This window comes from Pundamilia nyererei, unplaced genomic scaffold (genome assembly GCF_000239375.1).
Source record: "Pundamilia nyererei isolate P.nyererei 1_Seehausen unplaced genomic scaffold, PunNye1.0 scaffold00391, whole genome shotgun sequence".
NCBI classification, from domain to species: Eukaryota; Metazoa; Chordata; class Actinopteri; order Cichliformes; family Cichlidae; genus Pundamilia; species Pundamilia nyererei.
Window position 1 is genome coordinate 141,099 of NW_005187792.1, and position 22,697 is coordinate 163,795.

The 22,697-nt window shown below is 41.6% G+C and overlaps 1 protein-coding gene across 8 annotated transcripts in view; it reads left to right on the forward strand.

The window, feature by feature from the left end:
* The window catches only part of sema3fb (sema domain, immunoglobulin domain (Ig), short basic domain, secreted, (semaphorin) 3Fb), a 59,918-nt gene extending 40,764 nt beyond the window's left edge, over positions 1-19,154 (forward strand). The window contains exons 6-19 of one of the 8 annotated variants that reach the window (XM_005752920.2): positions 716-805; positions 2,489-2,582; positions 4,206-4,325; positions 4,579-4,718; positions 5,711-5,825; positions 11,007-11,076; positions 11,176-11,320; positions 11,549-11,771; positions 12,824-12,912; positions 13,038-13,079; positions 13,716-13,873; positions 14,223-14,314; positions 14,553-14,701; positions 16,575-19,154. In XM_005752920.2, coding sequence (XP_005752977.1) covers positions 716-805; positions 2,489-2,582; positions 4,206-4,325; positions 4,579-4,718; positions 5,711-5,825; positions 11,007-11,076; positions 11,176-11,320; positions 11,549-11,771; positions 12,824-12,912; positions 13,038-13,079; positions 13,716-13,873; positions 14,223-14,314; positions 14,553-14,701; positions 16,575-17,027 — 1,980 coding nt within the window. In that variant the 3' untranslated portion in view covers positions 17,028-19,154. The remainder of the gene's footprint in view (positions 1-715; positions 806-2,488; positions 2,583-4,205; positions 4,326-4,578; positions 4,719-5,710; positions 5,826-11,006; positions 11,077-11,175; positions 11,321-11,548; positions 11,772-12,823; positions 12,913-13,037; positions 13,080-13,715; positions 13,874-14,222; positions 14,315-14,552; positions 14,702-16,574) is intronic. The other 7 variants (XM_005752922.2, XM_005752921.2, XM_005752923.2 and 4 more) reach the window with 7 other exon arrangements.
* Positions 19,155-22,697: the final 3,543 nt, after the last annotated feature.

A 22,697-nucleotide genomic window follows, 5' to 3' on the forward strand; every position in this document is an offset into this window, starting at 1 on the left:
TGCATCCATCCAGGCCACCCGCCAGCCTCTACCATGTGAGATGCTGGGTAATTGCAAGTGGGAGCTCCCATTATGGGGTGCAAGTGGAATGTTCCAGTTCTAGTGGATTAATGAGAGGGCTGTTATTTTCTCCGTCACACTGACAGGTCCAAATCATACACCCCTGAGCACCTTTCTCAGCTGGTCTGTGGAGTTAACCACAACTGTAAAAACAAGAGGGGGTAAACTCTGCACGGACGCATGTACACACACATATCCTGACACACATACTGTAGGAACACTTGTCATTCTTAATTCAGATGGATTTCTATCAATAGATTTTACCATCGCAAGAAACATTCCTAAGATGCGCTTAAAGACTCGTAGCTAAATGTTTTGCAGTGCCAGCAGATTTTAGGGGTGTGTATGCGGCATACTGTGACAGCCTTTACTGACAAAACCACAGAATAGAGGACTGTTATTGTTGCCTTTTCCACCATCTGGTCCAATAAAGAAACCCGCATTCCCTGCACAGTCTTGCGTCCATATTTCTTTATCCTTTCCCTACGCGCTTGCATTATATTGATCTCAGGAGTTCAGGGTTTAGGGAGTTTCTCATGTCTCATGTCTGGAGGTCAAAACAGGCTCAAGCAATCTGCAGCAAGGTCATGAAAGGCCTTGATCCCTCCTCATCAGTAGTGTAACGCCGAGAATGTATTGCTTTTTCCTGTTTTAGACGTCCATGTATCTGCAGATGGCCCAAGCCAGAGGAAGGGCTAACCGTGCAGCTGAACCCAGCGCGGTGCACGAGACACTCGGACTCAAGGTGCGATGCGGGCCCTGTCTGGACGAACCGATCGCCAGCAGCATGCTCCCCTTTTTTGTGTCTGTGCCCATTTTGTCGATACCATCTTTAACCTGGCCATCGTTTGTTCATCTCTGTAATATTTTCCATGCACTGTTTTTCAGTCCCTGCACGATCTCGACATTTTTAGTGTAATTTGAAAATGCATTTCATTTCACGTCGCTTCGTTTTCTCCTTGTTTCATTCACATTTCCTTTGTGTAAGTCTTGTTGTCTGAGCACCCTGTCTTATTAGCCTTTGTCCTTTTGGTGCTTTGCCTCTGTGTTAAATGCCACATTTTGCATGAGAGCTGGCTAATCAACTGGAAATGGCTGATCCGGCTGTAAAAAAAACAAAAGATACACGGCCCACGTTTAATTAAACAGGCTTTTGCTGCTGTTCAATGCATGACACGGTCATTTCTATTTAGCATTTAGCTGGAGCTGTGAAGAGCAGATTTCCGAATCATTCTTCTTCATCATATCAGACATTCGAGGGTGTCACACCCAGCAGTTCTTCACCCCAAAGAGCCCTCCGCCTTCTGTAGGAATGTTATTCAGGCTCTCCCACAGAGGCGACAGGACTAGTCAGCATCTGACCCACTCCCACAGCAGGCTCTGTTAGCTTAGAGCAAACACCAGCCATCTGTAGCCAACTAGCTATGGAGCTGAGGAAATAAAAGAGTCACATACTTCAACATGTCTTCTCTGTTTGAGCTCTCCAAGCACTTTAAAAAGCAGAGAGGGACTTTTGAAGGACAACAGGGCTTTATGTGAAGTGGGACACTTTGAAAGTGTTTCAACTGTTTTCTTTTTCAGGCCGATTCTTTTTCTACACGTGTTTCAACCTTTTCTCAAGGGTCACATTTTATAGCAGGGTTGTAAAAACACATTCAGGGCACAGTTTCCCTCCGGTACACATAAATGTTTGTGACCGTTTTTGGGTTTTTTCTCCAGAATGGCTTTGAGTAAGCTGCCATCTACTTATCGGCTCTAGTGGTGATTTTAATCAAAGATGATGTAAAGTGTTGCGTGTATGATCTAGTGAAGGGAGTTTGGCACAGTGCTCCTAAATAAGTGCTGACAGACACCGACACAGATGTCTTCATCTCGGCCTGCTGGGAGTAAAAAAATAGGGATTGGATGTGCTCTGGTTTTTGCGGCGGAGCTACAGGACATGTCATTGCGTGCCACTTTCCCCACTATCATACGCAAATTCCTGCTAATCACCTTTCAGTGCTTGCGTGCTGGGATGCCATGAGCAGTGAGCATCAGTCATCCAGCCTCCATCGCAGACTTGTTTTCACTTTGCTGGATTGCAGGTGTCACGAGTCGACCTGCACACCCATAGGCACAGAGAAGCTGAGAGATATTTGGCATGCAGCTTTATTATGCCGAGAGAAGCAGCACCGCAGCACATTGTTTTTTACAGTGGAGTGGCATGGAGATGGATTAGAAATCCATCGCTTTTCCTGCATGTGTTTTTTCTGTATGAACACACACTCATTATTTTGATACTTCATCCCCCATCAGGACCTATAGGTCCCGCAGGAGTCAGAGGCAGCGCATATGCTGCCTCATTTTCCCTACACAAGGGAATCACAGTGACAAGATGGAGAGTGTTGAATTTATTGCCATCTCTGTATGATTTTTTTTTCCATTTCAGGAAGAAATCTTCCATTTGGAGCCGGGCAAAGTAGAATCTGGGAAAGGAAAGTGCTCCTATGACCCGAAGCTCAACAGCGTGTCAGCTTTGATCAGTAAGTATCATCTGGGTTTGGTCACATGGGATTGCAGGCACAGGCACGGTCCAGCACAGTTCCTTCTAGCAACAGCAGTGCCATCTCATATGGATTCTTCATCTTTTCTTCCATTTCTCCTTATATGATCTTCAATGGGCTTATGTTTGGCATACTTTGTAAAGAGCTTTTTATTGTTAGCCAGTGATAACCACAAGGTCAGGTCAAGTGTCCTTGTCACTTTGCCTTTTTCCCACAGTTTAGCTAGAATCACTAGGAATTTTTCCTTCTTAGGACTGCGATGGGCTCAGTAATATGTGACTATTAATATTTATATCCTCCACTGAGGAATTAGTGGCTTCAAATCTAAATACGTCTGACATGCAAAAATAAAAAAATAAATAGTTATTGTATTACCATTTGAAAAACTAAAACTTTGACTTAATTTGGCAGTGTGCTGATATGTGGGATCAATGCCTCAAACAGAGTCAGTGAAGCAAAATATTAACAAAACGATTGTGTGCTCTCGCTTTTTTCACGTTTCAGCCGTTAGATGATTTTCAATTTTCAGTGAGATTAGGTTTGGATGAAATGTCTTATCATCTGTTGTTTCACTCATGAAGCCAGTGTCCTCTGTGCCACTGCCCAAGGTCATTTAGTCAGGTCCAGGCCGCACAGTTGCCACCAGTGAAAGGCGATCCTCTCTCTGTGGGTCGAGGCGGCGGGTGTAAATCACTGGCACTGTTTTCCCGCATTAGTGCAGTGCCAGATGACCAGTATGGAACCAGTACTGTCATCCAAGATGGATTTACCTCCCACATCCACCAGTTAGCGTCATGTAAGGGACACTGTTGTTAGTGTTGATAAGGATTAAGAACCCTGTACCACAACAATAGATTCACCATTGACTGCTGACTGCTCGATGCGCCACCGCATTAGGTATCCTATCATCCGTGGACATTTTAATGATATATCATCAATCTCCCTATAGTACTGCCGGGGACCATGACATTGAGTATAATGGTGGTACAACAGTGTTTCCTGTTCCTACTGTCTCCATTCTCCTACTCTGAGAGCCCTGAGAGGCACACCTGCTCTCCAGTGGAGCCCACACAACAGCTGGAAGACCAACACCTTTCCTCCCTGTGGCTTAACAAAGCTGTTTTTATACATTTGTCAGTCTGCACACACGGGAGTGCTCATATCTCATGTCTTAATGAAGTACATTTGATGGCTGTTTCAGGAAGTTTGAAGTTTGTATTGATAGGAGCACACAGTTAATACCCTGAAATAAGAGAAAATATGAATGAATTTAATGTTTTAAAAATAAGAAATAAAGCAGTACAGCCCCAAAATGCTGACATATTATTAGGAGACAATGAGAACAGTGGAGGCTTACCTTGTTTATCAGCCATTTAAATGTCAGTTGCTTACGTCTCAAGTTGCAACCACGTCCTGACCACTCGCATGTGCAGATGATGACTTTGTTATGCTTAGCTTCTGTGTTGTGAAACTGAAGAGCGTCATGATTTTTCTAAATATACTTTTTGAAATAAAAGCTGGTGGTTCGTGCCAAGGGTGGTGCTGGAATAATGTCAGAGTCGAGGAATCTCACGAAACTCAAGTGTTTTCTCTCTTTCTCAGATGGAGAACTGTACGCTGGGGTCTATGTTGACTTTATGGGAACAGACTCTGCCATTTTCCGTACTTTGGGGACAAAGACTGCCATGCGAACAGATCAGTACAACTCCAGATGGCTGAACGGTAACAGTCCTATTTAGCCTATAAATGATACACAAGACTGATCGCGGCCTTTTGTGCACAGCTCCTTATCGTGCTATCCAAACAAGCTTATAAAATATAGCTAAAATGTAAGGATTGCTGTTTTCTGAAGATGTTTAGAAAGCCTCAGCAAGTGATAAACAGGAAAGGCTGAAAGTTTAGAAAAGATCTCAAACCAGATGTTTTCCCCAGATCACTGTCCACATAAACATCTCACCACTTCTTCTCCCCACAGACCCCACTTTTGTCCACATACACCTCATCCCGGATAGTGCCGAGAGAAATGATGACAAGCTGTATTTCTTCTTCCGAGAGAAGTCCTCTGAGATGGGCCAGACTCCTGTGACCCAGTCCCGTATCGGACGTATCTGCCTGGTGTGTATACACTGAGGAGCATTTTTCCACTGAGGTGTGATCCTGATGAAAAGAGAAACTGCAGCGTGATTAATAAAAGTCTGGAGTCTCCCAGTGAGAAGCACCCACTGTCTTTAAATGTGTATGGGCTAAGGACTTGTATTTACCTCTTGTTAACTTGCTGGACTCCACATGTGTCTTTAACCTTCATGCTAACAATGGATCCCTCTGTATGTCAGATTGCCCTCTGACCTCTGATCACAGGATCTCCCTCTGCACTGATATTGTCACTAGTAGTCCTAAAACACAGGATCACAAGGCCTGCACACTGTGTCATCTTACTGAGCTGGTTGTCTTTACACATTAAACGTTCCTGTCTTACAAGTTTGCGTGCACGTGTGAGCCTAACAGCAGGAATATGAGAATGGTTCGGAGTACAAAACGTGCGCCTCAGTTGTTCACTGTTGTATTTATTTGGGGTCAGGTGCTGACCCGACAGACAAACACTCATCCCCCTCTCGGTGGGCTATGGAGACCCCGGCCTGTCACTCTTACTTCGCCACACATCTGGATGCTCTTTGCATTTCTTCGCACCGTGCATACCACCAAAACTACACTTGGTTCATTTATGGTAGAGAGTATGAAAACATTTCAACTTCCCAAATGGGAAAGCATGAAGAGAGTGAAGGTTATGGCCACCCTTAAAAATTACTATAAAAAAGACAATTTCTTACAAAGTGTGACACATTCTCGAACTATCTTGGTATGGATTCTGGCTTCACTCCATCGCAGATGGGAGAGCCTAAATAGGAGGAAACTGTGTTTACCTAACCCCATCAGCACCCCCCCTTAGCTTCCTGTCTTTGCAAATCAGAGACACGTATGTGTGGGTGGCTCCACCTGGGCTTTTTTTTTATTTTTAAATCAGGAGGGGGTGGGGTGAGGGCTAATGAGGATGCAACTGATGGAGAAACTGTATTTTTGTGTCCACCCCCACCCTTCCCAAAAAATAGAACGACGACGGAGGTCACTGCTGTCTGGTCAACAAGTGGAGCACCTTCCTGAAGGCCAGGCTCATCTGCTCTGTGCCCGGGGCCGACGGCATGGAGACACACTTCGATGAGCTCAGTGAGTACAAAGGACTGTAAACCCGCATCATGCTGTGTTTCTTTCCACTGTTTTTTGTTGATGTGGAAATGAGTAGGTTACATGGTGGGGGTGGGGTGATGTTTTATAGACTTCCTTGTCAATCAGATGTGCTGCAAGCTCCGCAATGCCTTCTCTGTGGGCGGTGGTGCTCACTGCTTATTTTTCAGTTTACATCCTACACATTTGGGGCTGCTAACTCACAGTTATTTTTTATTAGCAATTAGTCTGCAGATTAGCATCTCTATCAGCAGTGTAGCTGTGTGAATCAGAAAAACACATTTAAAAAAGTTACAAAAAAACATATTTGGATCACCTTCCTAAATCTCACGTAAGTCTTTTGGCACTTTTCAAGTAATATGAGGGAAGTCATTAACTCATGATTGAAATAGTTAGTGCACCTGATGTATTAAATCAAGTTGTAATTGTTGTAATCGGTCTAATCACACACTGTAAAAATTAAATGTGTGTGTTTGAATGTAGTCGTTTTGACACTGAAATTCCACTTTTTCTTTTTTTTTTTTAATTGACATTTTAGAATCACTATACAATACCATCAACTTCAGCTATCTTTCAGTACATATATATTTTTTTATTTTTTTCTATATTTAAACAACTAAAATATCCATACAATAAGAATGAAAGAAGAAAAAAAAAAGAAAAAGAAGCAAAACAGGAAACAACAAACAACATAAATAAAAAATACATAAGGAAAAAGAAAACGGAAAAATAAATAAATAAATAAATATAGGGAGTGTGTTTTTGTTTCCATTAATATAACTAATATTTCCTCTAGTCTTCTAGTATTTAACAAAGTCAAAATCTAAAGCAAAAATTCCACTTTTTCAACAAAAAAAAAAGAAAAAAGTCAGCATTACTTACGCATCCTCCCACAACTTTAGTTACACCCGACGTTTTGACAGAAGCCATGCTTCTTCTTTGTGCAGTTAATCATTCTGACAGTGGGTATTGAATGGCAAAGGAAAAAATGGCGTGACTGGATTTATTTGAGACGTGCTCATTTTCATTTTCTGTCATGTACAATCGCAACTGAAATAGTGAGTAGACAATAGTTCTCTGCAGGGTTTGGTTCTATTGCAGCACCTGCCAAGAGTGCAAACACACCCACACACATCAGTCTTTGAACCATATGGTAGGCCCATTCACCGTATTGTAATAGGACTGACACCCATAACCCCGCCACTGTAGTTGTCATTTACTTTCGAGATTTTTTTTTTAAAACAAAAGTAAGTGTGTGTGCATGTGTGTGTGTGTGAGTGAGGAGGCGGCGGCCTGATGGTGGACGAATGGGGTCACCGAGCAGGAATGTCTGTGACTGTGAGACTATTAGACTGTCTGAGGGAAACTCGTCCTCTGTCTGTCACCACTGGTTGGAAATGGAGACAAAGACTGATAGGGGGATTTTCTATGTGCCCGCTGTTGCTTTTGAACTAATTTTAAGAAAGAACAGTGCTATGCCATGCTAGTTTTTTTTCCTCTTCATTGCAGTCCTTGCTTTTATCATCACCTGACTGCAGTTAAAAACAAACAAACACCTATTTGTTTTTACTGTTGACATTTATTTTATACCTCTGAACAATTTGGAAAGTGACACTTGAAAACCCGGTGGCCTTTTTGTGTTGTGCAGCCTCTTCCCCACAAATCACAAGTAGGAATGAGCTGCCTTTGCAGTTACAAACAAGGCTTCTGTCTCTACCTAGTTCAGTCGGTGTTGAAACAGACACTGTGCATTGTAGAGCGGTTCTGTTAGCCGGGGAGCTGTCAGTGTTTGGCGCCGATGATGAATCTTTTGGATATTTCTTGAATAAGGCTGTAAATGTTTAATGGAACAGGCTGGTGAATGAACAAGGACGGGCATGCCAGAGTAGCCCAGAGAGAAGGAACGGCTACACAAAGCAAGCATCCCTGCCAAGGACTCCTAGAGGAGACAATAAATGGGACACAATTTTTTCATGCAAATGGCATCACATTTACTGTCTAGTTTGAATGTTTGAAAAGCTCTCTAGCTGGAGAGTTAGTCTTTGCAGACAAAAGTGGCAATTTTAGGATGTTAAAAGGGCCTTAAACTACTGAGCACAATGGAGATCATTGGGAAATACAACAAAATGTTCTCTTCCTAAAAGTTAGATGAGAACATTTGTGCAACTCTCATGAATGAATATGACATCCACTTCTATAACAGGCATCTTCTATAATGGAGAAAAATAAATAATTAAAAAAACAACAGGGGGGAAAGTAACTAGCCTGCCCAAATATCCACTTACTAGAACTACTAAATACTAAACCCATCCATTTTCTTTAGTTTTCATGGGTCATGTAGACCCTGGACACCTCTCATCTGTTGCAGGGCTAATACAGAGGGACACCTATTCACGCTCACATTCACACCTACAGCCAACAGTTAAGCTTTGGGCTGTTAGAGGAAGCCGGAGTACCAGGAGATAACTCCTGCAGGCACAGGGAGAACATGTAGTTTCCATTCAGAAAGGCCCAGCACCTTTTATTGTAGAGCTCGGAACATAAATCTAAGAATCTCAAGTAAATGAAACTCTGCCGCACACCTCTTTTAGTTAGATGACTTCTCTACAGATCCAGTTGCAGTTATGTAATAAACTCAGATGAAAGACTCCTACAAACATCTGCAAGAAAGAAGAAAACCCCCCCCCACAGTTCATTCAGTCCCTGTTAACATTTTGTCAGATCCAGATTTTATTTATGACTGCTGGACTGTATTATTAATGTCTTCCAGACATGTTTCTGACTACAACATAAACATCTAAACAATGTCTTTTTTGTGCAGTGTGTTGTTTATTTACCTATGTTGAGGCTACCTCTTGTGTGACATGAAAACTTTGGAAAAGTCTTTTTCCAAAGTTTACACAAACATCCACTATCATGTCGAATAAAAGCAGTACTGTAACTGCGCATCTGAAAATGGTTTCAAGCCGGGACACGTTCTCAGTTCAGCTAGATATCCTTGAGTGAGGAGACTCTTAACCCTGCCATTCTCTAAGAGTCTTTAAAATATGAATGTATAACTTATTATTACCCCGCGTAAGTACCGTTCCATTTACTGAGGAGTTTTTCAAACATCCAGAGCAGCTGTTGTCTTTGATGTAGAACGTTTTGGCAAATCACGTCTGAGACCTTGGGAGTTTTTGCAGTTGGAACATGTAACATTTTCTTTGCTCTGTCTTTCAGTTTTTACCTAAATGACCCACAATGATCTAAAATAGTGTTAACCATTATAAAGCTTCTATGTTTTATACAGGCAATGCTTTAAAATGCATTTCTTATCAATAGGTAGGGAGAAGAAAAGCCAGAGAGCAAGAGGAAACGAGTGAAGGAGTGAGATATGCTAGAGAAGAATAGTAATTGTTCACTCAAACAGAAAACCTTTTCTTTTATTTTGTTTTTTTTTTTAAATAAAATTGGATGCGTGATGGCTGAGATATTATTGCCAAATGAAAATAAAAAGAGCTGGTTGTGGTATGTGGATCCTTTCCTAGTTGTTATTAACATGCTACATTCCCTGGAGCAAACTCATCCCTGTCCTGTCAGACTAGCTTTTATTGGAACTCACGTAGCTTTTCTCCCCTGAAGCCTTGATCTGTTTTTAGCGACTGTATAACTCTACTGTATGTTGGCCTCGGTGCTGTCTTGTCTACATGTGCACACACTTGCATCTCGTTGCGTGAAAGTAAAACAGCACCAGCTGGGTGTCACGACAAGGATCATCTGCTGTGTGACACCCGTGACGGCCCATCGTGCTGTGAACGCGCTAAAGCCGTGACCATTCCCTGCTCTGCCTCTGGCAGCTGTGGAAGATGGCGTGGCAATGTGGGTGTGTGGATGGGTGTGAAACTGGTAGCCACTCAAAAAGAAGGGCAAAGTGCCCGCTATCTTTGAGCTGTATCCTTTTCCTCCTGAGATGAGTTCACAGCTGCACGCAGTCCCCAGAGGAAGACTGTACAGCCTCGCTAATGTGGACAAGCCCAAAACCCTGCAGTTCAGATTCAAAGATAGCTTATCTCACCCATGTATCATTCTATCTACATAACAGTCTGACAGCTAATTTCTCATGCTGGTCTATATGGAACCGAGAGTGCATAAATCTTGACTGGTATAGCTTCTTCTATAGTTCACCCTTATTCTCCCACGTTGCAAGCTCTAACAGCCACATTTGAAGATTTTTCCTGGTCGTTTTCAGCTAGGTTGGGAGTGCATTCTCTTTTTCAAACTGAAGGCCATTTCCTATTGTAGACTGAATATGCCTCCTGGGACTGTTATTTAGGCCAGGTACTAAAGAGCAGAGAGACTCATCACTAATCATGCATTTACTTCCTATTTGTTGCTGTCAGAGGATTGGAGGTGAGCATCTATGATTTAAATACCTCTAAAACTGGCCTGAACGCATACTGTATGATGCAGTTCTCCTTTGGGAGAGAAGAGATATTTCCTTTCTCTAAAATTGGAAGACGTGAGCTATGGATACTGGAAAAGGATAGAAAACCGTGTATAAATTTTACTGGGAAATCTCTCGGGGTTTAGCAATCCTCCAGTCTAGACTGTAGATATCCAGACTGTTTGCTTTCACAGCTCGACTTTAAATGCCTGTTTGGGGCTTGGATTGCTTCATATGGGATGATTAGGTGATAGGTTATAATATTGTGGTTGCTAAAGTTCTTTGAAGCTGTAAAAAGCTCCCGCAGTTTTGTAAATACTACAGTAGATTCATTTCCTGTGTGTCATTTTATTTGATAACGTAAAGGCTGGATGTGTAAATGCATGCAATATAAGGCACCGGCACAGATTTTCCAGGTTTATGCAATAAACAAATAACACATCATGTGCACTACTAACATGGATTTTATAGATGTCTTAATATCAACTATTACAGCCATGCTTAAGACCTAAAAATGCAGTTGTGTATTTTTTTTAACACAAGCTGGTTGGTTTCAAATCCTGTAGCATGTACTGTTTGCTTGAAAGTTCATCTTTTTTTGGGCATCGGTTCTTCCGGGGAGGCATCGCCTACCCACTAGCTGAGAGTGATTGGACTCACTGAAACAACTGTAAATATTAGTGAAGAAGAGTGCTTGCGCTTTGCACTGACCTGACTTCTCTCTTTTTCCATCACAGGAGATGTTTACATACGACCAACACAGGATATAAAAAATCCTGTCATATATGGAGTCTTCTCTGTCTCTGGGTTAGTGCACCACACCAGATCCTGAGCAGGCTCTGTTCCTGCTTCTTTTTTAAGTTACCCTTTTTTTTGTCTTTGGCTCACTTTGTGTTTCCTCCACAGCTCTGTGTTCAAAGGCTCGGCAGTTTGTGTGTACTCTATGGCTGACATCCGGATGGTCTTCAATGGCCCCTTTGCCCACAAGGAGGGACCTAATTACCAGTGGGTGGCCTACACCGGGAAGATACCCTACCCTCGACCTGGCACGGTGAGCTTCACCTCTCGCTGACCCTGGACATAAATCCCATTGCAAGCTGGCATAACAGGGCCTTCTATCTAACTTAAGAAACCGCTCGAGTTAGATGCAAGCATCAGCATAAGCAAACTTAAAATATTACTGCAGGACAGGCTCTTCACCAGGCATTTTTTAATTTATTCACATCAGTTTTTTCAGCTTGTGGTACTCATGCAGAGAATGTTAATGTTTCCCTTCCAGTGCCCCGGAGGTACGTTCACCCCCAACATGAAGTCCACTAAGGACTATCCAGATGAAGTGATTAACTTTATGAGGAATCACCCTGCCATGCACAACGCAGTGTACCCAGTGCACAAGCGCCCCCTGGTGGTTCGGACCAACGTGGACTATGAGTTCACCACTATTACAGTGGACCAGGTGGCAGCTGCAGACGGCAACTATGAAGTGCTCTTCTTAGGAACTGGTGAGTGCTTTTCTAAAAGTGCAATAACTTTATGTGTTAGAAATGATCCGTGGAGCCAGTTCTCCATTTGTGGGTCATTTGTAACGAATGTGTATAAATGAAGTCAGTCTGAACCCGCGACCCCTTTGATTAGAGTCGGGGAATGGTGACTGACAGTGTCAGTGGGACACTGAATAATGGAGAGCAGAATGCCCCAGCCCCCTGGAAATAAATCTCATGTAAGTGGAGGGCTTGGCTCCCCTGCAATCATTTATCATTAGGAGAAAAGCATTCTTCCCCTTTTGTGCTGGAGTGGAACTTTAACCAATCAAAGGGCTTTTACCTCGCTGTCTTCTCATGGAGTAAACAACAGGAGATTTGTACCTGGAGGGCGGGGGTGGATCAGCAGCGGGGGGGGGGGAGTAAAGCGGAGAAACAGAAAAGTAGGGAGGAAGGAGGAGTACAGTGAGCATACGCATCACCTTAATCTTGCCCACTGGTGTCAGAGAGATTTGTCTGTGAGCCTTTAATAAGGCCCCTGTGTGACAGCCGCCACAGCTCAGTATGCTGCCTTTACATGTCGTGTGTGACGCCTCCTTACCAGTTTCTTTGTGCGTCTGTGCATTATGAGGAAGAGACTAATGGGCCTGCGTGTGACGGCAGCCACTTTGGAGGAATGTGTGTCCTTTCAGCCGCTGTCAGAGGCAGCCTTTCAGTCCTGCACCGGGGCTAGAGCAGAAGTCATAATAAATCTCAGGTGTCCCCTCTCACAGGAACTCTTTGTAGAACATCTCACGGCATCCAAATGAATAGGTCAAGGCAAGAATGACGGGAAAGGTTTGTCATGGCGGCAGCAGTCAGTGTTCCAAGGAGAACAGAGCTTCGTGTCACTGAGGGAACCAAAGAGAGCCGTGTGACAGAAACACAGAGTACAGTGCGACCTGTTGATATGAGGATTATCTCCTGTTAAAGGTTGCTGAGAAAATAAAATGGAAATCCAAGGGCCCGTTGACAAGCGGCGGGGGTGTGAGGATGTCGGTGTGTAACTGACGTGTGTGTGTTGTGGTCCACAGACAAGGGAACGGTACAGAAAGTCATTGTGCTGCCTAGAGATGACCTTCAGACAGAGGAGCTGGTCCTGGAGGAAGTCGAGGTGTTCAAGGTCAGCTTTGATTGCTCTCTCTCTCTCTGTCACCCTCCTTTTTATTTCTGTTTTGCTATGTGTGTCTGTTGTGCTTAAACTGACTGTAACACACTGTGCTCCCCATTCTCATTTTCTACATCAAGGTCCCCACTCCTATAACTACAATGAAGATCTCGTCCAAAAGGGTAAGCCTGTCTGCACTAACTGATTTACCTAACCTTTGCTCACACAGGAGAAAAGGAACCCGCCCTCCAAAGAAATTAATGATGTGATTCGAAAAAGGTCACAAGCTACATGCCTACAGCTGTATTCCCGTTATTTTTTCCCCCCTCCCTCATAATTCATAGAAAAGTCTGGGAGACAATGAAGAAAGAAAAGATGGAAAAGACATTAAAAGCTCCGTATTTTCTTTCAAAATGATTCAGATACTTGGCCTCTTCTGCACGTTATGACACGAGTCTGCAGATGGAGTTAGGGTTACACAAAGCCTGCCAGACTGATGAATGTCAACAGCTGATCATAAAATTATGATGGCAACCTGATAGAGATGAGCTCAGTGTTGCCCCCGATGATCCAGGGACTGCTGCTGTTTTAGGATGGATGCTCATCACATCCAGCTGGGTTTAGGTCTTTATGTGAAAGAAAATAAACGCTGTCACACAAATTATTCTTATGCTTTAATGTTGGAATTTCAGCAGCATTTACATTGAAGTGTAGTTTTCTAAATATAGAGCACTTTTTAAAAAACATACCTGATGTGTGTGATTTGCAGTTCTCCTATAAAAGTCTAAATACCTCTCTCGCCCTCTTTCTTTCAACAGCAACAGCTGTATGTGTCATCTGCAGTAGGGCTGACCCAGTTGGCTCTGCATCGCTGTGACATGTACGGCGAGGCCTGCGCTGACTGCTGTCTGGCCAGAGATCCTTACTGCGCCTGGGATGGCAAGTCCTGCTCCCGTTACTCCGCCTCACAGAAAAGGTAAGCACCAACAGCGCTGTTAGCATGAGCTACGCTAACTTCGTAACTAACTGACTGACCTAACGTGCGTGTTGAGTGGCGCTCAGTTGAGATTGCCTGGATGGCTGAATGGCTGTTTCAGTGGCATTCCTAATCAGTTGTGTTCATGTCCCGGTCTCTGTGGCTGATGACACTAATAAATCATCTTCTTTTAACAAGTAAAAACACACAACACAGATGTTAAAGATGTTAACATGACGATAGTTTGTGGTAATTTCAATGTGCATTGAGTACGTTACTGCATTTCTGTATTGTCAAACAGCTTTGAATGGCTTGCAGTTGCTTTATGATGTTTTTCTCTCCTTATTTGGCAATACTGGTCTGACCCATTTAGACGTAGCCGGAGGCAGGATGTCAAGTACGGGAACCCCATCCGCCAGTGCAGAGGCTTCAATTCCAAGGGTAAGACATGTGTTCCTGTGCCTCCTGGGTTGCTGTTACCTTATTAATAAATTTAGACAGTTGACATTTTGGCTCATTTTTGCTGCTAACTGTATAACTGTATCCCGGCACCTGTTAAAGTAATTACAAAGGCAGGATTTTTTTTTTTCTAATTTGCCCCAACTGAGATTTTGGTTCCACGGAGCTCATGGTAATGAGTGTTTTGGTTGCCATGGAAATCTCTCTCTGTGCCCTGCAGCCAGTAAGAACACTTTGGAGATGGTGCAGTACGGGGTGGAGGGGAGCAGTACCTTCCTGGAGTGTCAGGCCCGCTCTCCACACGCTCTCATCAAATGGCACGTGCAGAGGGATAACAGTGACCGCAGGAAAGAAGTGAGCGGCCTAACAGTGTGTTTCTCAATTTTTCTTGTTATACAAGCAGATTATATTACAGGGTAGCTCACTCAAATACATAATTATCCATTTTTAATGTCACATAGACTTCCTGAATCACTGAATTTGCTTGGATTTCCCTTCATTGGTAACACATGAGCAGTTCCACAGATTTCCTTTTCGATATGCTCACCACAATGTTTAATTTCTTCACTATGTTGCTGTGGAGAAGAGGAGAGATTTATGTGCAGTGTGACACATTTGAAAAATAACTCTAGTCTAATTTCCTCTTGATTATCTGTTAACGTGATTAAGTGTTTTGGGCTGTGATTGAACGATGCCTGATTTCTTGCACAGGCCTCCAGCTGTCCTGAGGCACGGAGGGAAGGACACATAAAGGGGGGCTGTGAAAAAAAGCTCTCTGTTGTGATATACAACCCTCAGGATCTAGTTAAAGTTTTATTGTGAAGCTATGTAATGTTGCTGCCTCTCTTTTATTGACTATTCTGTTGGATGGTATCTGTTCCCAAAAGCAGAGCAGTCTTTGCTGCTGGTGAGCAAAAAAAAAAGAAAAGAAAAAAAGCTCCCCTCATCCAATCAGATTTCTGTATGTAGATATACATACAGATGTAGGTACAGTTCATTCACAATTTTTGCTGGCTCTGTTTTCTTTTTACCTCATGACCAGAATTAATGGTGAAGACACCTGATGTAAAAATACAAACAGTGAAGCTCAGATCAAATGCTGGAACAAATAAATAGGATCAGCTTCACACATTCAGCCTGAAGTGCAAAAGGGAGAAATGCAATTAATAACGCAATTAAATCAATAAGATATCATGTCTGTTGTACATGATAGACTCAGCATATCATAATGGATCGTTTCCACCTGTTACATTTTAAAGGATAAGACCTGTTTCTATTAATATTTGATAAAAGCCTATATTTAGTTATGTTGAGTCCCAGGAAGATGAGTTTGCTGTTATTATGTGACACTATAACATACTTTCAAATTTAAGCGTCTTCATTTCTGCTGATTATCTTAAAACCTAAAGCTAGCACATTAATAGCACTACCTCCAGCAGTCGCAGAGGTTTGGAGCAATAGATGGAGATCAAATTGTTTGATATACTGATATGAACATACCTACTGTCTCCCATTGGTTTGTTGACTGCCGTTTTGAAGCCTTTCTAATTTTGGCCTCTGTGATTATTGTTATCAGCTAAGGCTAGCAGGCTTTATTAGAAAACTTAGTGTATTGATTTTGCTAAGTAACAGGCAAACATAAAACAAGAGTTTTGCCCTCCAAAGCCAGCGCATAGACTTATTTTTTTTAATTGTAAGAAAAATTGTTTCAAAGGACACCAACACCACAAATACACTCAAAAGATCTGGTTTAGTGACTTGAAGTAACCGAGGTGAAACCTGGCAGACAGTTAACAGCCTTGTCTGCACCTGTAACTGAAAAGACCCAGATGATGCAAAACTTTAAATTTTCAAAGAATTTTAATTTCATTTATTTAAAAAAATTTTTTTAAAGCTAAGGTCTAAAGGTGACTCACTTTTGTAGACAACCTCAAGTGGCCACTAGAGGAACTGCATGTTTGGCACTTGGCCATTTCGCTACTCCTACAAATTAGACAATTATACATGTAAGTAACACAATGGGGAAAAAAATTAAACTACAGTTATTAATGAAACAAAAGAAAGATGACTACAAATGACACAATCTAGATGATGTTGGTTACATCTACTTAAACATGCTACATAAACAAAACCTCATTAAGATATATGTAGCACTATTTTTGTGAATCAAGTAAATACACATGCATCTTTACACAGGTTATCGCACTACTTTTGCTAATGGACTGTAACCCTTCCTTTGCAGATGCGCTCAGACGGTCGGGTTTTGAAGACAGAACAAGGTCTGCTCGTGCGATCTCTGCAGCCCTCTGACTCTGGCTTGTACCAATGCACGGCCACAGAAAAGAATTTCAAACACACGCTGATCAAGCTGCAGTTGGTGGTGTTGTCAAGCCGGGCTGTCAACAGTGCACTGGTGGAGGGCGGTGCAGGTTTGATGGCATCTTCTTTCCACTCTGGCAGCACGCAGTGGACCCCCAGCGCAGGCCAGTACAAGGACCTGCTGACCATCCTGAGCCAGCCAGAGATGAGCCTGATTAATCAGTACTGCCAGGACTACTGGCAGTTTGGAGACCCGCTGCTGGGCCCCCTTAAGGCCAAAGACCTGAAAGAGCTCAAGGAGCAGAAGAAGCCCCGCAACCGCCGACATCACAGGGACGGGGAGGAGGAAAGGGAGCAGCAGGGAGTAGAGACATGAGGAGCCCGACTTTGTGTCTGAAGCACCCCTCTCAAACCCACCCCCAAACACAACCCTCCCCCACCCCATGAAAACTGGGAGCGACTCAATGAAAGTAGCAGCGTGAAAAAAAAAATATCCACAAACCGGAAAAAAAAAGCTGAGAAACTGACAAAAAAAGAGGCTTACGAGTAAATCCCACTACACCCAATACATCCATTCAAACAGTAAGATATATGATACACAGTATTTATTGTAGGTTGTATATAGTATCATTCTGTGGATTTCTTTGTACTTACAGAAAAAAACATGCTCTTTGTGTATAGGTACCTTTGGGGCAAATATTGTTATTATTGATATTGTTAATTTTATTGTTGCTGTTACTGTCATTACAAAACTCATCTGCCAGCATCGTATGACTTTGGCAACTCTTTGAAACGTGTTATGAGGCTCTTGAGCTGTTAGGGTAGAGCTACAGGCAGCTCTGAGTAACGGGGAATTGAGCTACCTGACGGGAGGTGACGGGATCTCTGTTGTTTTTTTGTTTTTTTCGCTTGCTTTGACTAAGTACCGGGAGTTTTGTATATGCGGACACTGCAGGAACACCTGTGATGCACGCTCCCTGTGGCTGCACGCAGACAGAGACTTCATATTGCAAGGGGACCACTGACTTATGGTCCCGGTCATTGTGGAGAAACAGTATTTTCTCCATAGGAACCCAGACTTACAGAAGACTACTCGAATATTATCAAAGTTCTAACTGGGTCATTTTACAGGAATCTTGTGCTTGCCCTTTGTTTTTGTTTTGTTTTTTTCTTCTATTTTCTTCTTCCTTGGAGGACGGATTGTAAAATATCTGCAGCACCACTGCTACACGCCAGCAGAGACACTGATCATGCTGAAAATGATTTCCATTTGTTTAGCAGTGATAATAATCTTACTGTACTCTACTCTCAGTAACCTGCAGTTTCTTCTGGCTATGAATCCAAGTTTTTTTTTTAAAGTAAACAAAGCAAAAATCAGATCAGTTATGTTGCAAGTCTATTAATAAAAATACTTTTTCTTCCCGATGCAAACCTCCTTTGAACTGAGACCGAGGTGCAATACGGGGTTGAGGATTTTGCACATTGGGCATTATTCTTTTACATTTCAGGGGACATTGGCTGGGGCCATATGCAACAAGCACACTCGGGCACGGCACAATTGTGGAAGAAACAATTGCAGTGCAGTTAGGGGAAAGTGCCCGGATCAGGCAGCAGTTGTTAGCAGTTCTTGGCACACAAGACATCTTTTTTTTTTCTCTTTGACATTCATGTGTGGAAAAAAAAGTAATAGCCCGTATACACAACAGAGCATTGTAACAATGTTGTGACACTAACCAAAATATTGAATATTGGGAAGCTGGCTTTCATTGTGTGCATGAACCTGTATTTGTACTGTAATTCTGAGATAATACGATAGTGTGTGGTTGTTTTGGATTTTTTCTTCTGTTTTATTTTCATCTCTGTGGGTGTACAGTGCAGTCTGACCAACTTAACTACAGCAAAATGGGGAAAATAAATGCTTTAAAGATGCCGTCATTTCAGATATTCCCTGTAAAAAGCACGATACATCTTTTTATTGACATTGTTATAGATCTTGTCAAAGTGTAAAGTAAAATTATGTTGCTCATAAGTTTGGATAGGATATATGTGTGAGAGTCATTTAAGTGGGAATAGAAAGCAAGGATCATATTAATTACACAGAACCTCTATTAGACAGTTCTGGTGAAAACGTTAATACAGCACATCTACAGGAAGTAAAACTATTGGAGTCTCCTCTGTAAAAAAAAAAATTAATTCCCAAAAAATCAGAACAAGTTTAAAATATATTATTTTCATGTTACTTTAACATTAAGGGGCTTCCAGTATATCTTCTTTTTAGGCAGTGTGAAAGTCAGGGTGGATGCCTCGGGGAAGATGCATCTATAATTCATACATGGGTATCCGTATCTGCTCCTTAATTTGGGATCTGTCTGTATTCCCAGGAATCAATCAAAGCTCCTGATCATCTTGTTTAAATGAGAGGAGACGAAATATGAAAAAAATGCAAAGAAAGGTTGTACCATTTTTGTTGAGTATTTCTGTTTTTTTAAAAGTGTCTTTAGTTTTTGAGTGTTTTGTTTGTTTTGTATGTTTTTTTTCTTTCTGCATCATCCAGACTTTATGAAAAAAAAAATTAAGCAAAAAAAAACAGAAAAAGAAAATGCACAAAGGTGATGTTATTGTAATGACTCGTGTAAATTACTCTTATCCTCCCTTTCCATTGTTGTTGCTGACTAATAAATTAAAGCTCTATATTTTATAAGAATGGAATGCTCCCCCGCTTCATTGTGATTCGCTTGATGCTGAATGTTTCCCATGCTCTGCCTAGAACCCTCTGGATCCTTGGAATAAAGTTGTACCTGTAAAAGAGATATGTATGCACATTTCTATAAAATGTACGCAATTCGTTTGAGTTTGCAATGAAGTACATTTGTTCTCTGTTTATATCTGTGCATCTGTACCTCAGGGCCTAATAAGTATGGATTATGCAAGTTCCTAATCCGCATCGGTTAATATGTCCAGGCTCGATCAGTACTTAAAGGCTCATTAACAAAGTGCTAGACAGTCAACAACACTGCAAGCGCCTTAAGGGGTTGATAATCAATGCTTATTTCCTGAGAAAGACAGACACTCCAAAACAAGGTTATTAAAGTTAGGAAAAATAAAAATATAATCTATTTTGGGGAAAGAGGAAAATCAGAAATAGCTTTAGTTAAAGGCTTTGGTCACATCTGTGAGCACAACCTACCTGAGGAGGCTTCGGTGAAATTGTTTATTGAGACTTAAGGAAGCCTGCATGACTCTGAGTCAACTGCCTTTACAAAGTGTGTCTATTTGTATTGTAACATGGCTTCTGAACTTCTTAAATCTGCCACTAACAAATACGCCCCATATTACAAGTAAAAAGACTGAAACTAGTACGGAAACCAACCAGTAAACTAAAATTAGAATTTTCAAACAATAATATCTGAACTTAAATGAGAAAACCCACCAATTTGCTTGTTTAAAATAGCGCATTTGACGCGTCACTGTAGAAAAAAGCAGATGTGTGAACAGTTTAATGATGGCTGCTTTCTATTTAGCCAATTCAGCGGCTCATTATGATACTGCTCTGAGTTAAGAAGCTTAAATAGAGCTTAAATAAAGGCTTACTCCAACTTTATTCAAGAAGGTTGCAGAGACCGAGTGGGTCTGGGTCTCTCTCTTTAGAGCTGTAGTCCTCAATGGATCAATACAAAAGTATGAAGCAAAAGTAAGCTGAACTAATATGAAATCTGAAGAGAAAACAGACAAAAATTTACAGATGTCATCATACTTTTTCTTCTAAACAACAGCTTGGATCTTGCTTCATGTCTAAAATTGTGGAAAGTGGAGGATGGAGAGAAAACGTTTTGGGTGAAGGAAGGCATGGCAGAAAAACTATGAGAACTAAGAGCTAACTTCTCTCATTTCAAAACATGAACTTGTTCAGGACTTAAAATATCTGTAACATAGTGCAGTTTGCTATAAAAACTGATCTAAGAATGTATATTGCAATCCTTTTTATTTTTTATTAACTACTTTCTATTTAATAAATAAGTTGCAGCAAGATTTCACCTTATACAGTGAGCTCATCGTGTAATGATAAGTTCATGTTTGAGTCAACTGTGTTTTCAGCAGTGTCGGGCAAGTTTCTTTGAAAAAATAATTAATTATAGTTACTAGTTACTTCTTTAAAAAAGTAACTGACTTAGTAACTGAGTTACAAGATTCTAAAAGTAATTAATTACTTGAAAAGTAACTATTGCGTTACTTTAAAAAAAACCCTCTGTGGTCCAGGGTATAATTGGCCATTTTAAATACTTTTGATTTCACCTTTGAAAACGATTTACTTTGCCTTGTTTCATCCTTTTCAGCACAACCTCGCATGTCTGAATTTACAGTTATGTTTTCATTTTGACATACTGTAATAAAACAATTGATCTAAAAAACATAAAATCCGAGTAGAAAAAGTTATATTTTTTACTGTAACAACCACAAACATGTTTAATGCATCATATTTCATAACTTTAAATGCAAATATAAATTGACAATTTTAAAATTATATGCACAAATTTTACAAACAACATCACAAGCCTGATACCTGCAGGTCTGACAGCAGCAGGTGCATCACTCCTGTTTTCTACCTGGAGACAGCAGTCGCCTCGTTGTTCTTACACACAACACAAAACTATCCACAACACTACACACTAACTACACAAGACAACACATCACTCCTAAAACTTCCACCTCTTCCTAAACAGCCAAATGTCATGTTGCCATATCATTCTTTGACTGGTTGACATGGTGCATTTTTCCACAAACACGAAAGGGCAGGTTTGGTTTTTTTTTTGGTCATAAGCAGAGACTGCTTGCTAGCGCTGTCCTTAGACAGTAAACGTGATGAAACTATTGAGGAAAAAACGCTGCGTATATATAGTTTGTCATGACTCTGGTTTTACGTGGCCTATCAATACAATTTAAAAACTGGTACATCTCACCTTGTTGCTTTGTCTTAAAGTGGTCGTGTGATTGGCTTACCACGACTACTTTATTCTTCCTTAATCAAACAGCAGCACTCATGCCATTGTTTTTCCCCCTCAGCTCCAGGTGTTGTGCCAAAAAGTGATCGTTGGGCAGAAAGCGATTGCCGTCCGCGGGAGCGCGCGCAGCTGCTTAAAGCTGTAGCGCCCGCATTACTTACATAGACAGCAACTTCCGCTTAACTGATATAAGGTACGGTAAGCTGAAGACAGCTTCAACCGTCTGTTTGTTGAAAAATAGTAACGCGGCCGCACCACGATAGAAATAGTAATTACTTAGATTACTCGTTACTGAAAAAAGTAACGCCGTTAGTAACGCCGTTACTTGTAACGCCGTTATTCCCATCACTGGTTTTCAGACATTTTAAGGGATGTGGCCAAACTTCATATGACATGATATGAAATCTTTGGTCACTAGCAATAATCAGAAATGACTCTCTTGCCCTTTGAGAAAAGGTTTCATCTAGAATTTTACCCTTTATTTTTCAGACCGCATGAGGGCATTATGAGCTGCCATTGTTCTGTGTTCATCTGTTGTGCAATCGTTCATTAAATGCAGCTCTCTCAAGTCCCCTTACTCAGCACTAATATTTCCATCATATAATGACTCAGATGTTACGAGGTAATGGAAGTTCATGGAGGCAAACTGTGACCCACAGCACCCAAGGGGAACAGGCCAGAGCGGTGTCAGTTATATCAGACCAGAGTCTCTTCACCTCATAAAAGCCTTAATGGCACAGCTGACCTCCGATCAGCCCAACAGTGACTCGCTTTTTCTCTCAACAATCTAGGTCAGAATAAAGTGGCAGTGGAAGAAACAGAGATAGGTAAAAGAGGACAAAGACTAAAAGCCACTGGAGGAGCTGGCAGGTAGCTGGAAGTAGATATAATAGAAGAAGACAAGAAAATAAACCCAAGACAGAAAATGACTGTCTATACAAACAAACACAAGACAATTAAAAGCAAGTAATACAATAACTGGATGATGAAAACCTCTCACATACATCCTCACAGGATTTGCATCCATCCATCCTCTTTTCAGCTTC